The 18858-nt window shown below is 45.7% G+C and overlaps 2 protein-coding genes across 4 annotated transcripts in view; one reads left to right on the forward strand and one right to left on the reverse strand.

The window, feature by feature from the left end:
* Positions 1–13169, forward strand: part of LOC115143358 (nuclear receptor coactivator 3-like) — a 33948-nt gene extending 20779 nt beyond the window's left edge. The window contains exons 2-22 of one of the 3 annotated variants that reach the window (XM_029683683.2): positions 1413–1533; positions 2536–2640; positions 2878–3038; positions 4212–4312; positions 4487–4661; positions 4772–4966; positions 5172–5258; positions 5536–5679; positions 5876–6023; positions 6186–7755; positions 7851–7974; positions 8132–8332; positions 8547–8780; positions 8898–9015; positions 9211–9382; positions 9501–9857; positions 10005–10106; positions 10326–10551; positions 10792–10972; positions 11062–11233; positions 11364–13169. In XM_029683683.2, coding sequence (XP_029539543.2) covers positions 2555–2640; positions 2878–3038; positions 4212–4312; positions 4487–4661; positions 4772–4966; positions 5172–5258; positions 5536–5679; positions 5876–6023; positions 6186–7755; positions 7851–7974; positions 8132–8332; positions 8547–8780; positions 8898–9015; positions 9211–9382; positions 9501–9857; positions 10005–10106; positions 10326–10551; positions 10792–10972; positions 11062–11233; positions 11364–11375 — 4566 coding nt within the window. In that variant the 5' untranslated portion in view covers positions 1413–1533; positions 2536–2554 and the 3' untranslated portion in view covers positions 11376–13169. The remainder of the gene's footprint in view (positions 1–1412; positions 1534–2535; positions 2641–2877; positions 3039–4211; positions 4313–4486; positions 4662–4771; positions 4967–5171; positions 5259–5535; positions 5680–5875; positions 6024–6185; positions 7756–7850; positions 7975–8131; positions 8333–8546; positions 8781–8897; positions 9016–9210; positions 9383–9500; positions 9858–10004; positions 10107–10325; positions 10552–10791; positions 10973–11061; positions 11234–11363) is intronic. The other 2 variants (XM_029683684.2, XM_029683682.2) reach the window with 2 other exon arrangements.
* Positions 13170–16480: 3311 nt separating this feature from the next.
* On the reverse strand, positions 16481–17659 carry LOC115143359 (DNA-binding protein inhibitor ID-1-like). Its single transcript, XM_029683685.2, has 2 exons — positions 17164–17659; positions 16481–16987 (listed from the first exon to the last, which is right to left on the reverse strand). Exons 1-2 carry the CDS (start codon positions 17518–17520, stop codon positions 16952–16954), a joined length of 393 nt encoding a protein of 130 aa, XP_029539545.1. The 5' UTR covers positions 17521–17659; the 3' UTR covers positions 16481–16951.
* Between the last annotated feature and the right edge of the window lie 1199 nt (positions 17660–18858).

Below are 18858 nucleotides of genomic sequence, written 5' to 3' on the forward strand. Positions count from 1 at the left end.
ACGGGAGCGTCGGTGTAAGAGTCCAGATCAAAGTATGTGAAGGAGGAGCACAAATCAAATGCATACTCCGTTTATGCATATTTTGAAGCTTCAACAAAATATGCACAGAAATATATATATATATATAATGACGCAACCAAGTAAAAAATTATGCACATTTTCTTGAAATCAATGGCGGCCATTGTTTGAGCTGAAGCGAGAGAAAATTAACTGACTTCGGATTATAATCTTGCCCAATCACATCGCATACTGTATGTTGCCTGGCTACAATATTGATAAGTGAATAAATACATGTAATTTGGGCATATTTTTTTTCTACCTGCCTACAATGTTTTAATTTAAAATAATTTTACTAGGCAAGTCAGTTAACAAATTCTTATTTTCAATGACGGCCTAGTTAACAGTGGGTTAACTGCCTTGTTCAGGGGCAGAACGACAGATCTTTACCTTGTCAGCTCGGGGATTCGATCTTGCAACCTTTCGGTTACTAGTCCAATGCTCTAACCACTAGGCTACCTGCCGCCCCAATACCCACTGTAGTGTGCGTAGGTCGTAAGTCCGGGTTCCCGAGTGGCGCAGCGGTCTACTGCACTGCATCTGAGGTGTCACTACAGTCCCTGGTTTGATTCCAGGCTGTATCACATCCAGACATGATTGGGTGTCTCATAGGGCGGCACGCAATTGGCCCAGGTTTGGCCGTGGTAGGCTGTCATTGTAAATAAGAATTTGTTCTTAACTGACTTGCCTAGTGTTTTTATTTATTCATTTTTTTACCCTTTAAGTCAATAGCGCTAACAGGCTAGCAACTTCTATTAGCTAGCAAGCCAAATTTAGCCACAAATAATTTAGCTAGCTACCCATGAAGAATTGACATCTGCATTAACATTAGTTAGTCATTTTTGCCATCTGGTAAGATTATGATTCTCACATACTCCATAACCATCAGCTAGCTACTGTAACGATTTGTTGCCATTGTCCTGGCTGGAAGAAGGTTCAGTGAATGGGGGTGCAGCATGAGGTAATACAGTAGGGGGGGTGTGGGTTCTTCTCAAATGTTTTGTGTGTTCTCCACACTATCTGATCTTCACAAAAACGTCTTCGGAGAATGCACTTGGAGCATGAGCGTGTGGAGCACGGTAGTATGTATATTGAGAAACCCCCTAGGAGTGTGGTGCTCTACATGTCCAAGCCTGCAGTTTTGGACTGAGGTTGCATAACGGCTCTCATCCATTCTGCAGTTTTCCACTACAGAATGATGAGCTCATAGCGGGTGTGTGTGTACGATTGTGTGAAAGACAGTATGTCTGTGTGCCAGTGTGCTTGCCTGCCCATTTCTGTGTGTGTGCCGTAGCCTACCTCTCAAGCGCTGGAACAATGAACTTGTATTTTTTCTTTCTTTGTGTGCGGGAAAGGGAAAGTAGTGGCCGTCTTCCTCTGGTGTGAACCCTGAGTGGGTCAAGGCCCGTCCAGGGGAGGAAAACAAGGGCAGTGTCTACGAAGAAGGGAACAGCAGCTGTAGAGGGAGGATCCGGGGTAAGAGAAGTGGACATTAAGGGAAGAGGTGTGTAGTGGAGGCAGGGGCTGTTGGAAACGTGAATGCAGTATAGTCTAATCTCAGGACCAACATTTCTATTGCTTTCCATGTACACAATTCAGCTTGTCCCTGTGCTGGTGTTTGACTACTGTACTGCTAGAGAAGGAGGAGTAGAGCAGGCAGCAGCAGGCTGAACGCAGGATGACCCATTTCTCCAGAGGCTTTAAATCACATCATCAGTCCCTCACACTGGAACAGATGTGATTTTCCTCCTATCAAATGCTATGTAGGGAGACTTGTATAGCTACTAGCTAACTCGGCTTACTGTCTGAATCGCCTTTGTTAATATGTCAATTCAAAAGAAATAGCAAAGGGATTTTGGTAGTTAGTATATGGAATAATAGTAGTAAAGGACAAACCTCTTGAACAAGGTGCACGAAGAAGAGGCCTAACGCAGTGGAGGGGGCTCAGAACGGCTTTCAACTTAATCTTAAAAGTTGTAATAGTAGAATGCACAAGGTGCAATTTTGAAATTGGCTAGTACATCAGTTTTCCTCTTGTCATATCAGTCATTGCATACCGTAGCTATTTATAACTTGTCAGAAATGTCCAGATCAACTAACCCATGTCAGCTAATGTTTTTTAGCCCATGGATTTAGTTATGTTTGAGTCACTCATATCACATGAATGCACATTAGCAATGGGAAAATGTATAAAATTGCAAGAAAATGACCTTTAAAACCTGCACAAATTTTTTTTTTCTGCAGATGAGGGGCGTGTACTTTTTTTTTTTTTTTGTGTGTGTGTGACATTAACAGTGCATGTGCCCATAGAAATAGATGAGATGATCCCCAATGCTGGAAGTGGGGCCTGAGTAAAAGTGTCTGGAAACCCTTCCTCTAATGCATAAATCGGAGCGGAATGAAGTACAATAAGCCAGTCAGTAGCACTGGTCACATGTCAGTCAGTGTCTGCGTCTCAGATCTGTCTTGTCTCCCCAGGTGCTGATATGTGCTGAGGATGAGTGGCGTGGCAGACAACTCCATGGCGCCCATGTGCTCCGAACGGAAACGCAAGATCTCCACCTGTGATACACCAGGCCTTGGGCGAGTCACTGTTGGGAGCTGTGCCTCCGTCTGCATCTCCTTCCTTTCTCTCTTTTTGTGTGTACCTGTCTTAGTGTGTTTACAAGCAAAGAGTTTTCTTTCCTCACTAGCCTCTGTGAAATGCCGCTTTCCTTGGCTTCAATATTTATTTTTCATTCCCATGGATTTCTGTTAATTATGGAGGGATAGGTGTGGTTGTCATGGTGACATTTGACCGTACCCTCCCCCACCCTGCAGGTGTGACAAGCGCAGAAGGGAGCAGGAGAGTAAATACATCGAGGAGCTGGCCGAGCTGATCTCTGCCAACCTCAGCAACATGGTCAGTTTCAACGTGAAGCCAGACAAATGTGCCATCCTCAAGGAAACCGTCCGGCAGATTAGGCAAATCAAAGAGCAAGGTACCAGCTCCCCAATGCTCTACTGATGCCACTAGTGTGCTCTTAATATCAGCATGTTTTTGATTTTTAGTTTAACAAAAAAAAGGTCGGGAGAACATGGTAAGTCATTCATAAATCATTGCTATAGTATTTGCTCAGTGCATGGTTTTATGATTAGGAGGATGCCGTGTCAAACTGGGCTGTAGAGACTGTCAGTGATGAAGCTGTTAGGTGGTGGCTGCCTCGCCTGGACTCAGTGTTTGTGTTTGGGAGAAATTAACACCTGTAATTGAGTCGTGATGGCTCAAGGCCATGGTGCTCCAGGCTCATGTGTCTGTTTGCACTGGAGTGGCAGACCCAGCCTGGGAGACTGATGGGACTGGAGAGCAGGGTGGAAGGGGAGGGCTCTCAAAACAAGCGAGAGATTCCAGCACCATAAACCCCCTTTGTCCTTTGTGGCTCTGAAGTGGTTGGATCGTGTAAGCAGTATGGTATTAGCTCCACCTAGCCTTCAGGTAAATGATGTGCAGTTTATACCGATGCAATCCACTCGGATTAGACCAGTGAGGAAGGTGAGAAGGAAGGAAAGTTATTGGATTGGTATCCACCCCAGGGCCACAGCTGGCTGCTGCTGCTTGGAGCTTTGTACAGCCAAGTTGCCGTAGTTACAGGCAGTGAATGATGAAGGCCCTCTTTTTCTGTTACTTTTTAACCACACCTCTTGCCCTCTTTCTCCAATTCATTTACTCCTGTCTAATTTAGTTATACTCTTTCATCTCTTCCCTCACATTACTGTTAGCCTTGTGACTCTAAATTAAGAACTCAAATCTATTGTTCAAGCTCTCCCTTCCGTCCAAGTGAATTTCTCTTCGAATCAGAATATGTTGAACACTGAACTATATCATGATTTAATCTAATGGTATTTTTAGATGTGTATAAATTTAGTTAATATTGCCTTCTGGTGGTGGACAGTTGGTAATTTCTACTGTGACATGGTTGGCTGGATAACTGGTGTCTGTAGGCTAATTTCAGTCTCCTGCAAAACTCTTTTGCAGTTATGTTTCTAATTTATCATCACAATTCCACAATTGATATCAAGCTGCTTGTTTAGAGTTATGTCCTGCAATGTTGCACTATAATAACTTGATTTATTTATCTAATGTGAAGTGACTGTGGATCCTTGTCCCTCTGCAGGGAAGAGTTCATGCAGCGATGACGACGTCCAGAAGGCAGATGTGTCTTCCACTGGTCAAGGGGTCATTGACAAGGACCATCTGGGACCGCTGCTACTACAGGTTAGCCTGTGGACAGGGTGGGGGTCAAAGGGCAGTGGAATTAGGTTCACCTCCTTATGTTGAATCGGTGACATACAAGACTGTGAATAGCTCTTATGTGCAGCTGGTCATAAACATTTAGTATTGATAGTTATTGACAAACACAATTATCTCCCCCTCTCTCCTCTGCCTCAGGCCCTGGATGGGTTTCTGTTTGTGGTGAACCGGGAGGGCAGTGTCGTGTTTGTGTCTGACAACGTGACCCAGTACCTACAGTACAAACAGGAGGAGCTCATCAATACCTCTGTCTACAACATCCTCCATGAGGATGACCGGGAGCAGCTGCACAAGAACCTGCCCAAGAACAACAGTGCGAGACACACAGTCCCAATAAAACTTGAACATATGCCATTTCACTTTTATTTAGTGGCACTGCAGAATGGCATGAAAGTAATTATTGTGTCCCTTTATCTCATCTAGCACCCAATGGTGTGTCATGGGGAGGAGAGTCACTGCGGCAGAAGAGCCACACCTTTAACTGCCGTATGCTGGTGAAATACGGTCACGGACAGAACCATCAGAACCATGGGCAGTCTGAGGGTCCCAACAGGCAGCGCTACGAGACCATGCAGTGCTTCGCCCTGACCCAGCCCCGTGCCATGATGGAGGAAGAAGGTAGCGGACTAGGGGCAGGACATCCTCAATCATGTGTAACAGTTAAATGTGTATTTTCTATTTATGACGCAGACCTGCTGTACTTCTCACATTGACTTTCTGTAAATGTATTATGGGAACTGGGACAGAAGTGTTGTAGAGCCTGATCTAGGTTTATTTGAGAATGATTGTGTATACTGACTGGGCTGTGGCTGTGTATGTCCAGACCTGCAGTCGTGTATGATCTGCGTGGCCCGTCGCGTCAATGCAGTGGAGAGGACCGAGAGGTTCAGCACCCGTCATGAGCTCTCAGGTGAGACTACTGTAAACGCACTACAGTCACGTGTTCATTCTCTATTCAAATGCTCGCGCCATTCGTTCAATCTGAGTAACCGAACACGCTCTCGAACTGTTGAGAATGTCTATTGATCTGCATATATTGAGAACTGTACCGTTTTTAGAACATGAATTTGAGTCTGGGACACACAGAACATTTGTTTTTCAGAACGAAATAAGAATACAGTTGCAATGTATGTGATCCCTGGTTGCAATGTATGTGATCCCTGCCCTTTGGTTGTGTTGTCTGATAGGCAAACTGATAGAGATCGAACAGCAGAGTTCTCTCCACACTACCATGCATCCAGGCTGGGAGGATCTGGTGAGGCGCTGCATGCAAATGTTCCTCCATCGCAGCGAGGGCCAGCCCTGGTCCTACAAACGTCACTACCAGGAGGGTATGTCTCTCTCTGCTATACTCTTCTCTTCTGGCTCCCTGCAATATAACCATGACTTCTCAATGTCTCACCTTGATACTGAGCAATACATGCACAAGTACAAAGCATCTCTGCTCCTAATTTATAACAGACTACTATTAGGTGATAAGCATGTTGGTTGGTCAGTCTCATTTTCTGTTTTCATGGTTCTCTCCAGCCTTTCTGCATGGCCGTGCCGAGACGCCATCTTACCGGTTCTCTCTCTCCGACGGCACCCCGGTCACTGCTCAAACCAGGAGCGAACTGTGTCGTAACCACACCTCCAATGAGCCACCCACCTTCCTTTCTACCCACCTGCTACAGAGGTTAGTATGTCAGCTTGGTGCGCTCAGAACCATGGCATCACCATCACCCACTCAGTGTAGGATTTGACTGTTTTCTTTGTCCAGTTGTAGTAGGTCAGATTGAGGTTTTTACTGTATTGTAGATAGTGTTTTCCACTCCTGACCTCTCCTTCTCCCTGCCAGGGAGCAGAATGGCTTCCAAACCAACCAGGGGGGTGTGATGAGGCACCAGGGCATGGGCCTCCCCAACACCCAGATGAACATGGCTCCTGGAGGGGGCATGGGTGGCATGAATAGGGGCTTCGGCACGGGGGCAGAGCAGGGGCACATGGGTCAAAGAGCCGGGCCCCCGTATGCTGCTAACAGGATGAACTGTATTAATCAGACTAACTCGATTAATCAAATTAACCCTTCGATGCATCAAATGAACTCTCAAATGAATTCAATGAACAATATGAGTCCGATGAATTCCATTAATCAAACAAACTCCATGCATCCAATGAGCTCTCAGATGAATTCCATGAACCAGATTAATTCTATGAGTCAGATGAACCAGATAAATCGGATGAACCAGAGGAGTCAGATGAGCCTCCCTGTAATGCATCAGCAGCATCTACAGCATCCTCAGCAGCAGCAAGCCCCGTTCCATGGAGCGGGGTACAGCATGGGGGCCATGACTAGCCCCCCTCAGGGCAGTCCAGGTATGAATGCCCCCCAGCAGAACATCATGGGCTCCCCTAGAGTAAGGGGGAGCCCCAAAATGTGCGCTAGCCCCTTCTCCCCAGGAGGTATGCACTCTCCCATGAGCTCGGGTCACCCAGTGGGGTCTGGAGTTAGCACTGGCTTCTCCAGCAGCTCCCTAAATGCCCTCCAGGCCATCAGTGAGGGGGTGGGCACCTCTCTACCTGCACTCACCTCTCCCCCCGCACACAAGCCTGACAGCTCCCCAAGCGTCAACTCTACCCAGCAGGGACAAAGCCAGTGGCAGGGCGCGGTCTGTAAACCAGGCAGTTCAGACTCCAAGAGCCCGAGTAGCTCACTGGCCAGTGGAGGGGAGCAGCAGCAACACACCCCCACCACAGAGGGGACCTCAGACAAGCCAGACAGCCAGGCCAACAGGGAGGGCCCAGCCTGGGGAGAAGCCAACCGACGGGTCCCTGACAACAAGGGGGGCCATAAGAAGCTCCTGCAGCTCCTCACCTCCCCTACAGAGGAGCTGGTGCCCCATAACCCCCAGGCTGGCCCTGGCACCACCCCCATGGGCTCTGAGGCCAAGGACGACATGCAGGGTATGCCCAGCCCCTCCACAGGTGTGTCGTCCTCCACTGCTGCAGTGGGACAGCAAGGCCTAGGAACAGGGGCTGCAGCAGCACACTTTGCCAACCAGTCCCTGCAGGAGAAGCACAAGATACTCCACAAGCTGCTGCAGAATGGCAACACCCCAGATGAGGTGGCCCGTATCACAGCTGAGGCCACGGGAAAGGTCGCTGATGGTGGTCCAGAGGCTGGGCCAGGAGGTCCAGGATTGGGGCCAGGAGCAAGGGGGGCTGAGATGAAGCAAGAGCAGCACAGCCCCAAGAAGGAGAAGACTCATGCCCTCCTCCACTACCTCCTCAACAAGGATGACTCTGAAGGGGCTAGGAGTGATGTCAAGCCAAAGCTGGATGACCTAGAGGGGAGGGGAGCCTCAGGGGTCACAACCTCTGAACCCAACCCCATGGTGGGGAAGGTCAAGACTGAACCACCTGATGAGGTAGGGAGAGATGTTGTGCCTATGGTTAATTGATTTATATTTATTCAGCAAAGAGCAGCTTGTTAACAGTAACATTTGTTTGTTTTCCTTCCCAGTTGGAAACCCTGGAGACAATTCTTGGAGGCTGCAGGAACGCCAGCTCTGGGTTTTATCCCGAGCCCGACTCCAGAGCAGGAAAAGGGGGAAACCAGCGGGGAAGTGGCCCAGAAAGTTTGCATGGTAAACTAGCATGAGTTTCTGCTAATTCTGAATAGATCATTCCAGAAGTGCTAATATGTTGCACATTTTAAATGACTTATGCAGCAAACCACACATCCTTACCATATGTATAGTGTTTGTCCTTAGCCTGTATTGACCCTTCCTCTGTGTGTTCCAGATGGGGGGAGAGGAGCCATGATGTCTGCCCAGCGTGGTCCCCTCCAAAGGGCTCTGTCATTGGACGCTAGGCCCCTGGATGGTGGTGGAGGCCTGGCAGGGAGGAGGAACGTCCCCTGCCCCACCCTCATCAAACTGGAGAACATGGAGGCCCCTATCCGGCCAGGCATAACCAACGGTTTTCCAGGACCTGGAGGCATGGGTATGTGTCCACCACAGGGTGGTGCCGCCCCCCAAAAAATTTACCTGCTCACTTACGTTGGGTTGATTGGTTTCAGCATGTGGATTTTGCCCCTTAACCTCTCAATCTATTGACTTTTCTGGCCTCTCCTTATTTCACTCCAATGACAGCACTGCTGTTCAGTACTACAGTTAGATGTATTTAATTAATGGACGTTAACAAGACTGTTCCCTAGGAGGTATGAACAGGGCTATGGGGATGCCACAGCGGCCCTCCATGGCAGGGCAAGGTGACTGGGGGATGCCAAGGTCCAGTGGCAGTCCTGTGGGGGCACCAGGACACCCCTCAATGGGACGGCCAGGGATGGACTTCAACTCCAAGGGCATAATGAGAGGCCCCTTGGTCAACCGATCCAATAGTTTACCTGGCAACACCAGGTCTATGCTGAAGCAGCAACTCATGGAAATGGGTATGTAGTGTGTGGGCGGGGTGAGTGAATATTACATGTAGTTTGGTTGAGTATTTATGACCAACTCTATGCGTGTTTGTGTATGATTTGGTTCATGCTGAATTCTACTCTCTGTAGCTTCTAATGAGGTGAATATGGGGATGAGTCCCTTCAGTGGGCAGGGTCCTCTACCTCACTCCCCCTCCTGGCCTGACAGTGCCATGGGAATGGACAGACCACCCACTAACACAAATAGGTGAAAAACCATCATCATAAACAAGCACACATTTATACACACTCGCTGTCTGCCTCATTGTTCCCCCCTCATCTGTTTGCTCTCTCCTGTTAACCCAAACATAATTAGCACTTGGTCTGGACTGTGTTGGCTCCTCTGTATACAGTACAACTGGTGCCTGTACTGTACTAACCCCCCTTCCTTGTTGTGTACCAGGCGTCAGTTTGGGAACCCCCTGGATGAGCTCCTGGTTCCGCCCTCCACCAGCCAGGGGCAGAGTGATGAGCTGGCGCTGCTGGACCAGCTGGACTCTCTGCTCAACAACACTGATGTTATTGCCTTGGAGGAAATCGACCGGGCCCTGGGCATCCCCGACCTCGTAGGACAGGTACCTTATGAGGACTTCCAGATAACATGGAGCTGAGTCTTTTATTTACAGTGCCTTTAAACAATGTGACAAGAATCATACTGTTATATTGACCATGTCTAACCTCTCTCCTTCCCAGACTCATGGTCCAGAGCAGCAGCCACAGCCAGGTCCGGGGCGGAGGCCCCCATCAGAGCCCTTCGCTGGCCCAGGACCAGACACCTCCATGGGGATGGAGCAGAAGCCCATGTATAGCCAGGGGTACCCAGGACCCCCCTCTATGGGCATGCAGTCAGCCTATGGGGGTAACCCCATGCAGGGCCAGTCCCCTGCTGGTTTCAACCACATGATGAACCAGATGGGGGGCCAGCAAGGCTCAGGGGGCTTCCCTGGCATGGGGGATATGGGCCACCCCCGCACCAACATGAGACCCCGCATGATGAGTGCCATCAAGCCCCTTAGACAGCAGCTGGTGCAGAGGTTACAGGGCCAGCAGGTATGAGCATATGGCACACGCCACTTCAAAGTTGCAGAAAAGGCTATATTTGATTGTGATGTCTAGATGTAGAGGCACTTGAACGAAAGCAGGTGGATCACCTATATGGATGGCAAATGTGACTAACTTAATTCTCTCCCTCTGCAGTTCATGAACCAGACCCGTCAGGGTATGGGCATCAAGATGGAGAATACCCCTACAGGAAACCCTGCGTTGCGGCCTGGGATGCAGCCCAGTATGGGGAGTCAGGTAGGTAGTCAAACCCCTCCCATGTCATGTTTCATAAAATCAACATCTGGTAGGGCAGACCACCCCTCTCTCACACACACACACACTGATTAAACCCATCCCGTTGCCATGTCGGAAATCACATTTTATTGGTCACATACATATGGTTAGCACCTGTTATTGCGAGAGTAGTGAAATGCTTGTAGTCATATTAGTGTTTTCCCCTGTCTGCTTGGGCAGCCTGGATTCCTGAATGCTCAGATGATGGCTCAGCGCAGCAGAGAGATGATGACACTACAGATGAGGAGACAGAGGATGATGATGCTAATGCAGCAGCAACAGGCTGCAGCAGGAGGCTTCAGCCCCCCACCGAACATCACAGCCCCTGCAGGCATGGACAACCCAATGGCAGGACCCCCCATGAACCAGCCAGGACAGCAGCAGTTCAACTACGGCGGGAACTATGGTCTGACCAGGATACATTTCTATTTATTTATTAGCCTTGAAGCATTTCCTCCATTGTCTATTCTCTAAAATAGAGGGCTCTATACTCCTGTCCCTACTCCCTTTCCCATTCATACCTTCCTGACGAGGAGTTTGCCCATTCAAAGGGGTTGTAATGTTAACTGTCCTCTTTCTAACTGCTATTTCTAACGCATCATTACAAGTATGCATTGTTCATTCTAAGACCTGGCTGTCATTACAGGAATGGGCCAGCAGGGGGACCACTCGTTTGTAGGTGCAGGCAGCAGCCCGCCCAGCAACATGATGCCAGGTTGTGTGGGAGGGCCTCAGAATCCCATGATGCAACACCACCCCCACAGCAGCCCCATGTACCAGTCAGCAGACATGAAAGGCTGGCCACAGGGTGGAATTCCACGGAACAAGTATGTCTGATAAGCTAATTATAATGTGGGGGAAAAACATTATTTCCTGTTCTCTCGATCTTCTCTACTCTGTTCTTTCTGTGTTTCAGCTCATACCCCCAGCATCATCAGTTCACCCAGCAGGGGAACCCAGGCCAGTTTGGGGGGCCCATGATGATGAATGGCTCCATGGGCGGGCCAGGCCCGGTCAGTGGTGCTGGTGGAGCACAGATGGGCATGAACTCCATGGAAATGGGCCGGATGCCAATGGGACCTGAACAGGTAGATGGTTTGAAATGTGTTAATACATTAAAATAGTTAAAGGTAATAACTTCCCGGTAGTGGTTTGATAGCTCAGCCTGAACAGTGTGGATTTATTGTAACATCTGTCCATCCAATTTGTCATTTACAGAAATATTGCTGAAAACGTATGTAATCTATAAGAGCCCTCACCAGGAGGTCAGCAAAGACTGCAGTGCCCCACCTATGTGTCTGCAGTGTGGGTAGGAGAAGGGATGGCTAGGGGTCACCGGACACAGCCCCAAGATCTTCTCCCTCCACTGTTCTCCGGTTTGCGCGTGGAGGACACCCATAATAAGCCACAGTGAAAACAAACCAACTACACAGTGAGAGACTCTGGAATAAAGATACACCTCATACCTAATGCAGCCACCCGTTGTAGGCTTGCCCCTCTCTGGGTGGCGTGTGTATGACTTCGTTCAAGAAGAGGCCCTGCCTGTTCTTCCTATGGGAGTGTCTGCTACACCAGAGGAGGCCGCATAGTATGTGTGCTGGGAAACAGAATCTATTTGATACAGGATGGGATACGGTACAACTAGCTATGGCTGCACTTTACCAGAGGGCTTCTATGTAAAAGGATTGTTGCAATATTTCTTAGTCATTACAGCCTTACTAGATTCAATGCATTCACAGCATTGGTTTCTTTTTCTTTTATCCTTTGGATATGCCCCTCTATTTAAAAAAAATAAATTAAAAAAATTATAAAAAAATTGGAGCTGTTAGCGCAGATTATTTCTATATTATGCAGATTCAAGCAATACAACTTTCTTCAGATGGAAACGGAGTGTCAAACTCAAGCAAACGGTACTGCAGTATTAATGTCACAATTTATTCTATGTGAATATGAAATGTAAATATGCTACAAAAGTATCCTACATGCTTTTTATAGATCACTTTTTTTGCACAGAGTATGAGACTTGGTCAAATTTTAACTTGTGTATTTGTCTACAAGGTCAATAACATTTGTTTGCAGTTTATTTTAACGTTTTGGACTGATGAGTGAGGGTTTCCCACTTTCAACTTTGTCATTATCCTCTGAACATGTTTCTTCTAAGTGATAACAGCCATGTGTTTCTTTTTAGAAACACTTTTATTTGGATATGGTGCATTGACAGTTTGGAGCTTTGAAATTGCAGTGAATGAAGAAAGGACAGTCTCAAATGAGCAGAGCTTCCTGTCAAGCTGCTGTGTTGGCGTGTCTATGAGTATTATAGAAAAGAGGTGGGGTGGCGTTATTGACTAGGGACTGTTTATAAAGTAGTTCTTCCTTTCTTTCCTAGCTCTCACTAGTGTTTTATGTCATTTGACTGTTACTCTTGACTCCAAGAAATGTACCTTTAAATCTTGCGCAATCCAAAGATATTTTTCCAGTTCTTTGTATGGTTTTTGACAGTGTACATTCTTATCTATGCTTTGTATATGCAGACAGTAACTAGGTACATATCGTCATATGATATTGGACTGATAGCATAGGGGACTGAGTACTGTTGTTCAGAAGCCAGGAGGTAGCTAACAGTAGCAGTAATATGTGGATGGGTGATTCAGTGACTGGCGAAACCTTTGCAGTGACATGCAACAGAATGAAAGGCATATCAACCTCTTACTTTTTTTTCTAAAAATAACATTCTGTTTTGTCCAGTTTAATTACTTAATTGCATTTCTACATAATGAAATTACTTAAGTCAAACAAAGGATTCACCTGGTTATGTTAATTTTTGTAGTTTTCCTTTGTTCTACAGGATGTATATTCTGACGTTTCTTTTTCTCGATGTTGATAGGGCCATGCTATCCTGGATCCTTGGGACATCTCTAAGTTAACATTTTTTTTTAATGGTTATGGTTAGTGACATCCCAAAGGAACCTGGCTAGCATTAACTGATGATGATATTGATGTAAATACAAATTTTCTATTTAAACACTCATGGCTCCAACAGTTGTCTTTTGTCCACAATTTATTAATCAAGAAGAATTGAGGGTTGTCTGAGGCATGGCTCATCTCTGGATCTTGAGACAGGATACCAAGAACTTTTCATAGGGTGGAACAAGCTGGAAAAGACAGCAATGGAGCTTAATCTTGGCCTACTCTACCAATGGATTGATGAGCATATGTAAGTAATGCCTTATTTAGGCTGCGTTTAGATAAGCAGCCAAATCCTGGTTTTAAAAAATCTTCCACGATTTGGTCTTTTGATCCTGTAACATCAGATCTTTTTAAGAGCTGATCTGATGGGTGAAAAGACCAATTGGTGAATTTTTTAAAATCAGAATCGGGCTGGCATTATAACACGTGCACCAAAGGTTCAAATCAGGGTCAAATTGCTTTGTCCTTCTCATGGCGCAATAACACCAGAGGGTGGCGCTCTTGACACTCCACCTCAAGCCTAATACTATTATTACTTATCTGGGGGCCCATGATTTTATATATATATACTGCTTCAATTCGCATTCACTGGCGTCTTTCACAGGTGCAACCTAGGTAGAGTGGGTGCTGAACAAAAATATATAAACGCAACATGTAAAGTGTTGGTTTCATGGGCTGAAATAAAAGGTCCCAGAATTGTTCCCACACACAGCATATTTCTCATGTTGTGCAACAATGTGTTTACATCCCTGTTAGTGAGCATTTCTCCTTTGCCAAGATAATCCATCCACCTGACAGTATGGATATCAAGAAGCTGATTAAACAGCATGATCATTACACAGGTCACCTTGTGCTGGGGACAATAAAGGGCCACTAAAATGAGCAGGTTTGTTACGCAACACAATGTCATAGATGTGTCAAGTTGAGGGAGCGTGCAATTTGCATGCTGACTGCAGGAATCTCCACCAGAGCTATTGACAGATAAAATAGTTAATGTCCCTACCCTAAGCTGCCTCCAACGTAGTTTTAGAGAATTTAGCAGTACATACAACCAGCCTCACAACCGCAGACCACATGTATGGCGTCATGGGCGTGCAGTTTGCTGATGTCATCGTGAACAGAGTGCCCCATGGTGGGGTTATTGTATGGGCAGGCATAAGCTACGGACAACAAACAATTGAATTTCATCTATGGTCATTTGAATGTACAAATATATACTGTGATGAGATACTGAGGCCCATTGTCGTCCCATTCATCCCCCACCATCACCTGATGTTTCAGCATTATGCATGGCCCCAAGTCGCAAGGATCTGTACACAATTCCTGGTGAAAATGTCCCAGTTCTTCTATGGCTTGTATACTCACCAGAAATGTCACATGTTAAGCATGTTTGGGAAGCTCTGGGTCAGCGTGTTCCAGTTCCCTCCAATTTCCAGCAACTAAGCAAAGCCATTGAAAAGGAGTGGGACAACATTCCACAGGCCACAATCAACAGCCTGATCAACTATGCGAAAGATGTCACGCTGCATGAGGCAAGTGGTGGTAACACCAGATACTGACTGGTTTTCTTATCCCCACCCCTACCTTTTTTAAAGATATTTGTGACCAACAGATATATCTGTATTCCCAGATTAGGGCCTGATGATTTTATTTAAAATTTGTGATTTCCTTTATATAAACTGTTACTCAGTAAAATCTTTGAAATTGTTGCATGTTCTGTTTTTACATTTTTGTTCAGTATATTTTACAAGAAGAAATTTGGAATGAAATTTGTTTGAACCGTAAAGAGTGTAGCTCACATCCCAATAACATTGCATAGTGGTTGTTTTACACAAATGACAGCTGTGGTCCGATTGCTGCCTTCACTTGGTGCCAGTTTATAGCATGTCAATTATCCATGAACAAGACAGACAGTTGATGTCATTTCGGTGGACTGCAGTCTACCAAGTGGCCACATGGGTGTGGTATATTATAAGGTATTCCAAAAAAACATAGACAAACAGGCTACAATACGCATGCATGCCTAAAGTATTCAGGAAAGATACAATATAATTTTGCTGTTTTGTGATTGTTTGGCATTAAGGCAAACAAATGTTAAGCATATATTACTGTGTAAACTAGACCCCATCTGTAGCCTACAAAACCTTCCCAGTCAGAACCCACAAGACTGGTTCAATCAACATTGTTTCCACCTCATTTTAATGAAAGTACATTGAACTGACATTGAATTGATGTCTGTAGCCTGTAAGAGGGCTCTAACTTTCCTGACAAAATGAACTGACTTTTCAATCATACAAACAGGAATGTATTATTGGAAAAATAACAGAAAACGTGGCATATTTCATCCACAACTAGGCTAAGCATATATTACGCAGATTTAATTTAAAATAGTCTAAATTATTTAGAGTACTTATGTTACAGTATAAACTTGCTATTACTATATACTTTGTCTCTGTGTGGGAATAGAATCTATAACAGTGAGTCTCTTTCTTGGTAGAGCACCCCACCCATCTGCGGCTTGGTTCGTGGATTACTGTTTGTTAATGTTTCAATCAGCTGTGTTGAGGAATGTGGAGCTATTTAACCTGAACTTCCCCAGGTGTGCCGAGGCGCCTCTCGGTCTGGGCCCAACCGCCTGCCCCTGCCCTTTTCACAAAGCTATAACACACACACAATCCCACACTGGCCGTGTCACAGAACGCAGGGGCTGCAGCTGTGCGCATCGCAATGCAGGGAAATGGGAAAACATTGCACCAGGGAGACAGAATAAATCTTACAACGAATTGCCTTTCCAAAAACAATTTAACCCCTGCTCTGCTGAAATAGAAAATGCTAGTGTAGAGGATCCTCAACTAAAACACAATTTACTTTTAGCATGTTCCAAATTGCTATTACATTTTTTTTAATGAATAGATGTTTATTAATTACTGATTAGACCAAATGCTTTCCTATTACTCTGCTAGTCTGTTTGAAAATTCAGCACATATTTTCTGCTAGATATCATTGTCAATATCCGTAACGACCTCTTGACTCAACACTCAAGACTTCTCCATATTATTTATACTGTATGCTAACTTGTCATTTGCTGTTGTAGGACTCGTTAACTGTTAACTGCCTCAGCTCCTGAAATGACTTAATTCTCATAGTAAAAAAAGTATTTTGAATAGTTTAAGGTGAATGATATTTTAAGAAGTAAGACCCCCCCCTTACATTTTACACAAACTGATGCTATTCCTGAACTACAGTTCAGGGAATGTTTGTCTCCCTCTCTCCAAGCCTGTGCACATATGAACACTATATGAATGTATTATGCCTAACTGAATGTGATGTGGAATGGGAATTATCTGTGACACACATACCATAAAAGCCATGTTTAAAAAATAGTTTTGTTTTAATAAAAACACCATTTAAGGTACATTGTATACAAAAATAAACATTTGTTTCACATAATGTGACATTGTAATATACAATACAGTTTGTCGCTCAGGAATCTGAGAAAATTTACTTTTCTTTATAAAATGTTGAATTTCTACATGTTTCACAAAACTTCTTGAGCAACTACACAACAGGCAAAGCTGTTTGCAGTAACTGCCATGGTCCCCTGGCTAACACAGTCTATTCGGACCCAATCGTCTCTATGAGATCTCGAAATGGATCGAATGCCTTGAGTGACAGTTCCTCGCTTCTTTAGAATGTCCATCGAAAGTATTTTCTAGCATGGGAGTTTGCAACTTTCCTACTTGGCTCAAGGTTTGGTAGTGATAAAATGTCACATAATGTAACCTTGTTCATTCATCGTGGTGGTCGCTCTGGAATGATGGGGCAATACTCCGAGAGGTCTAGCGGCACATGATTCTGTCATCCGAGAATCCATTCTGGAAATAGAGAAAATAAAAACGTTTAAGTCAGTGTTTGCAGTGAAATTACTTGCCTATAAACAAACCAATGTACGCAGTTATACTATTCTTATTACTACTTACAGTTAGGTCAGAAGGGAGACACTAGGTAGCTCTTGTAAAAACGAATAAAGACGTGTCAGAGTGATATTTACCTCGACAGTGATGCTGGCCAGCTCTGCGTTCAGGGTTGTCAGAGGTGTGCGGGGCACGCTGCTCTGCTGACGGTTCTTTTCCGGCTCGTCCAGTTCAACCTGCAGGTCCCATATGTAGTCAATGACGTGTTGGAGGATCTCCACCTTGCTGGCCTTCTTGTTGGTAGGCAGAGTGGGGACCAGCTCCTTCAGCTTGCTATAACAGCTGTTCATGTCCTGCAGAAACACGGTCATCTGCTCGTCCAGCAGCGGGATCTTACATTTGGAGATGGAAAGGCTCTGGTCGGATAGGCACCGCACCATGTCCTTGCCTCCAACCTTGCTCTTCAGTGCGCAGGTAGGTCCGACAACCTTCATACTGGCTGATGTTGTAGTTTCCAAGGATAATGAAAATATGGTGCGTAAATAGATTAGCGAAGGCTCCAAAAGTCTTGTTAGTAGTCTTGTGAATGTTGTCTCAGTGATGTTGACAGTTCTCAACAACGCACGAGTGTACAGCTTTGAATTTATAGTAGACTATTTGGGGGCGCCCACAACTCTTCTGTTTGCAGAACGAGGGCCAATAGCACCGCCGTTTTAGCGCTAGAAGGACGGTTCACAAATGCGTTCTTGGCCAATGGGAGCGCGCGTTGGTTATAAGGATTTACATTCTGTTTGAGGGATGCCGTTACAAATTGAAACAAATTTCTGTCTTTTTACGGGTGAGATGTGGGAATCCAGCTCTCCATGGTTTAGGGACTCTGCAGGTGTAGAGTTCCTGGGGACACTCAAGGTGTGGTGTTGGGTATGTGTGCTGTGTTTGTGAATGTGTGTGGGATGGAATTGATTGGATGGCTGATGGTAATAACCATAGCGCTTGAGATTTTTCTCCCCCAATAACCGTTAGAGTGCACCACAGATATGACCATGTTATTAAGGTGCCATAAACGTATACCTACCTAGACTATAGATCTATAGGCCTAACACGCACATTCACAATTTAGTCTAGCAGTACTTCTTTATTATAACGGTTTATTTATACATGTCTGTCTTTGGGTGCACTTTCTCCTGTTAACATAGATGGCAGAGAATCTGTTGTCTCTTTATTGGCTACTTACAAACTGCACTTTTTAGCACAGACTATTTTTTCCTCTCGTGAAGGGAAGTTCCTGTGATCAACTTCACGAATTCCTTCACATGTTCTCCGTGTGTGCTCAGCCTTGTATATGCACATTGAAATTGCATTGCTCTGAATCTTCCCCCAGATTGTCCAAACAAGCCGAGGCAGACTGGCAGGCGCCAGCGCAGTGACGTCACCCATTCATCCGAGCCTTGACGCCTGTCAGCCTGGCGCCGAGCGGGCGGTCGCTATGGAGACCTCAAACAACAGGCTCTCATTCCCCCATTCACCTGCATAGCGCGCAAACCCTGAGAACAAACTGGCTGCGGTGATCATCATTCATTTATCACCTTAAGTCACTGATGATATTACCGCCCCACGCACCTGCAAACGGCCGTTGTTGCCAGTTTACTCGAAGACTATTTAGGGAAAGAAAGCTAAAGATGGGGAGCTGTAAAGTGAAAGCATGCATTTGTACCGCATTTTTACCAAGTTGATAGGATAAGTTGTGGCAGCATTCCTTCACATGGAAATATGTCTATATGCAGGAGTCTCTCTGTGGATGTCTCATCACATGAACACACTAGCAACCAGCA

Source organism: Oncorhynchus nerka, linkage group LG15 (genome assembly GCF_034236695.1).
Source record: "Oncorhynchus nerka isolate Pitt River linkage group LG15, Oner_Uvic_2.0, whole genome shotgun sequence".
Classification (NCBI taxonomy): domain Eukaryota; kingdom Metazoa; phylum Chordata; class Actinopteri; order Salmoniformes; family Salmonidae; genus Oncorhynchus; species Oncorhynchus nerka.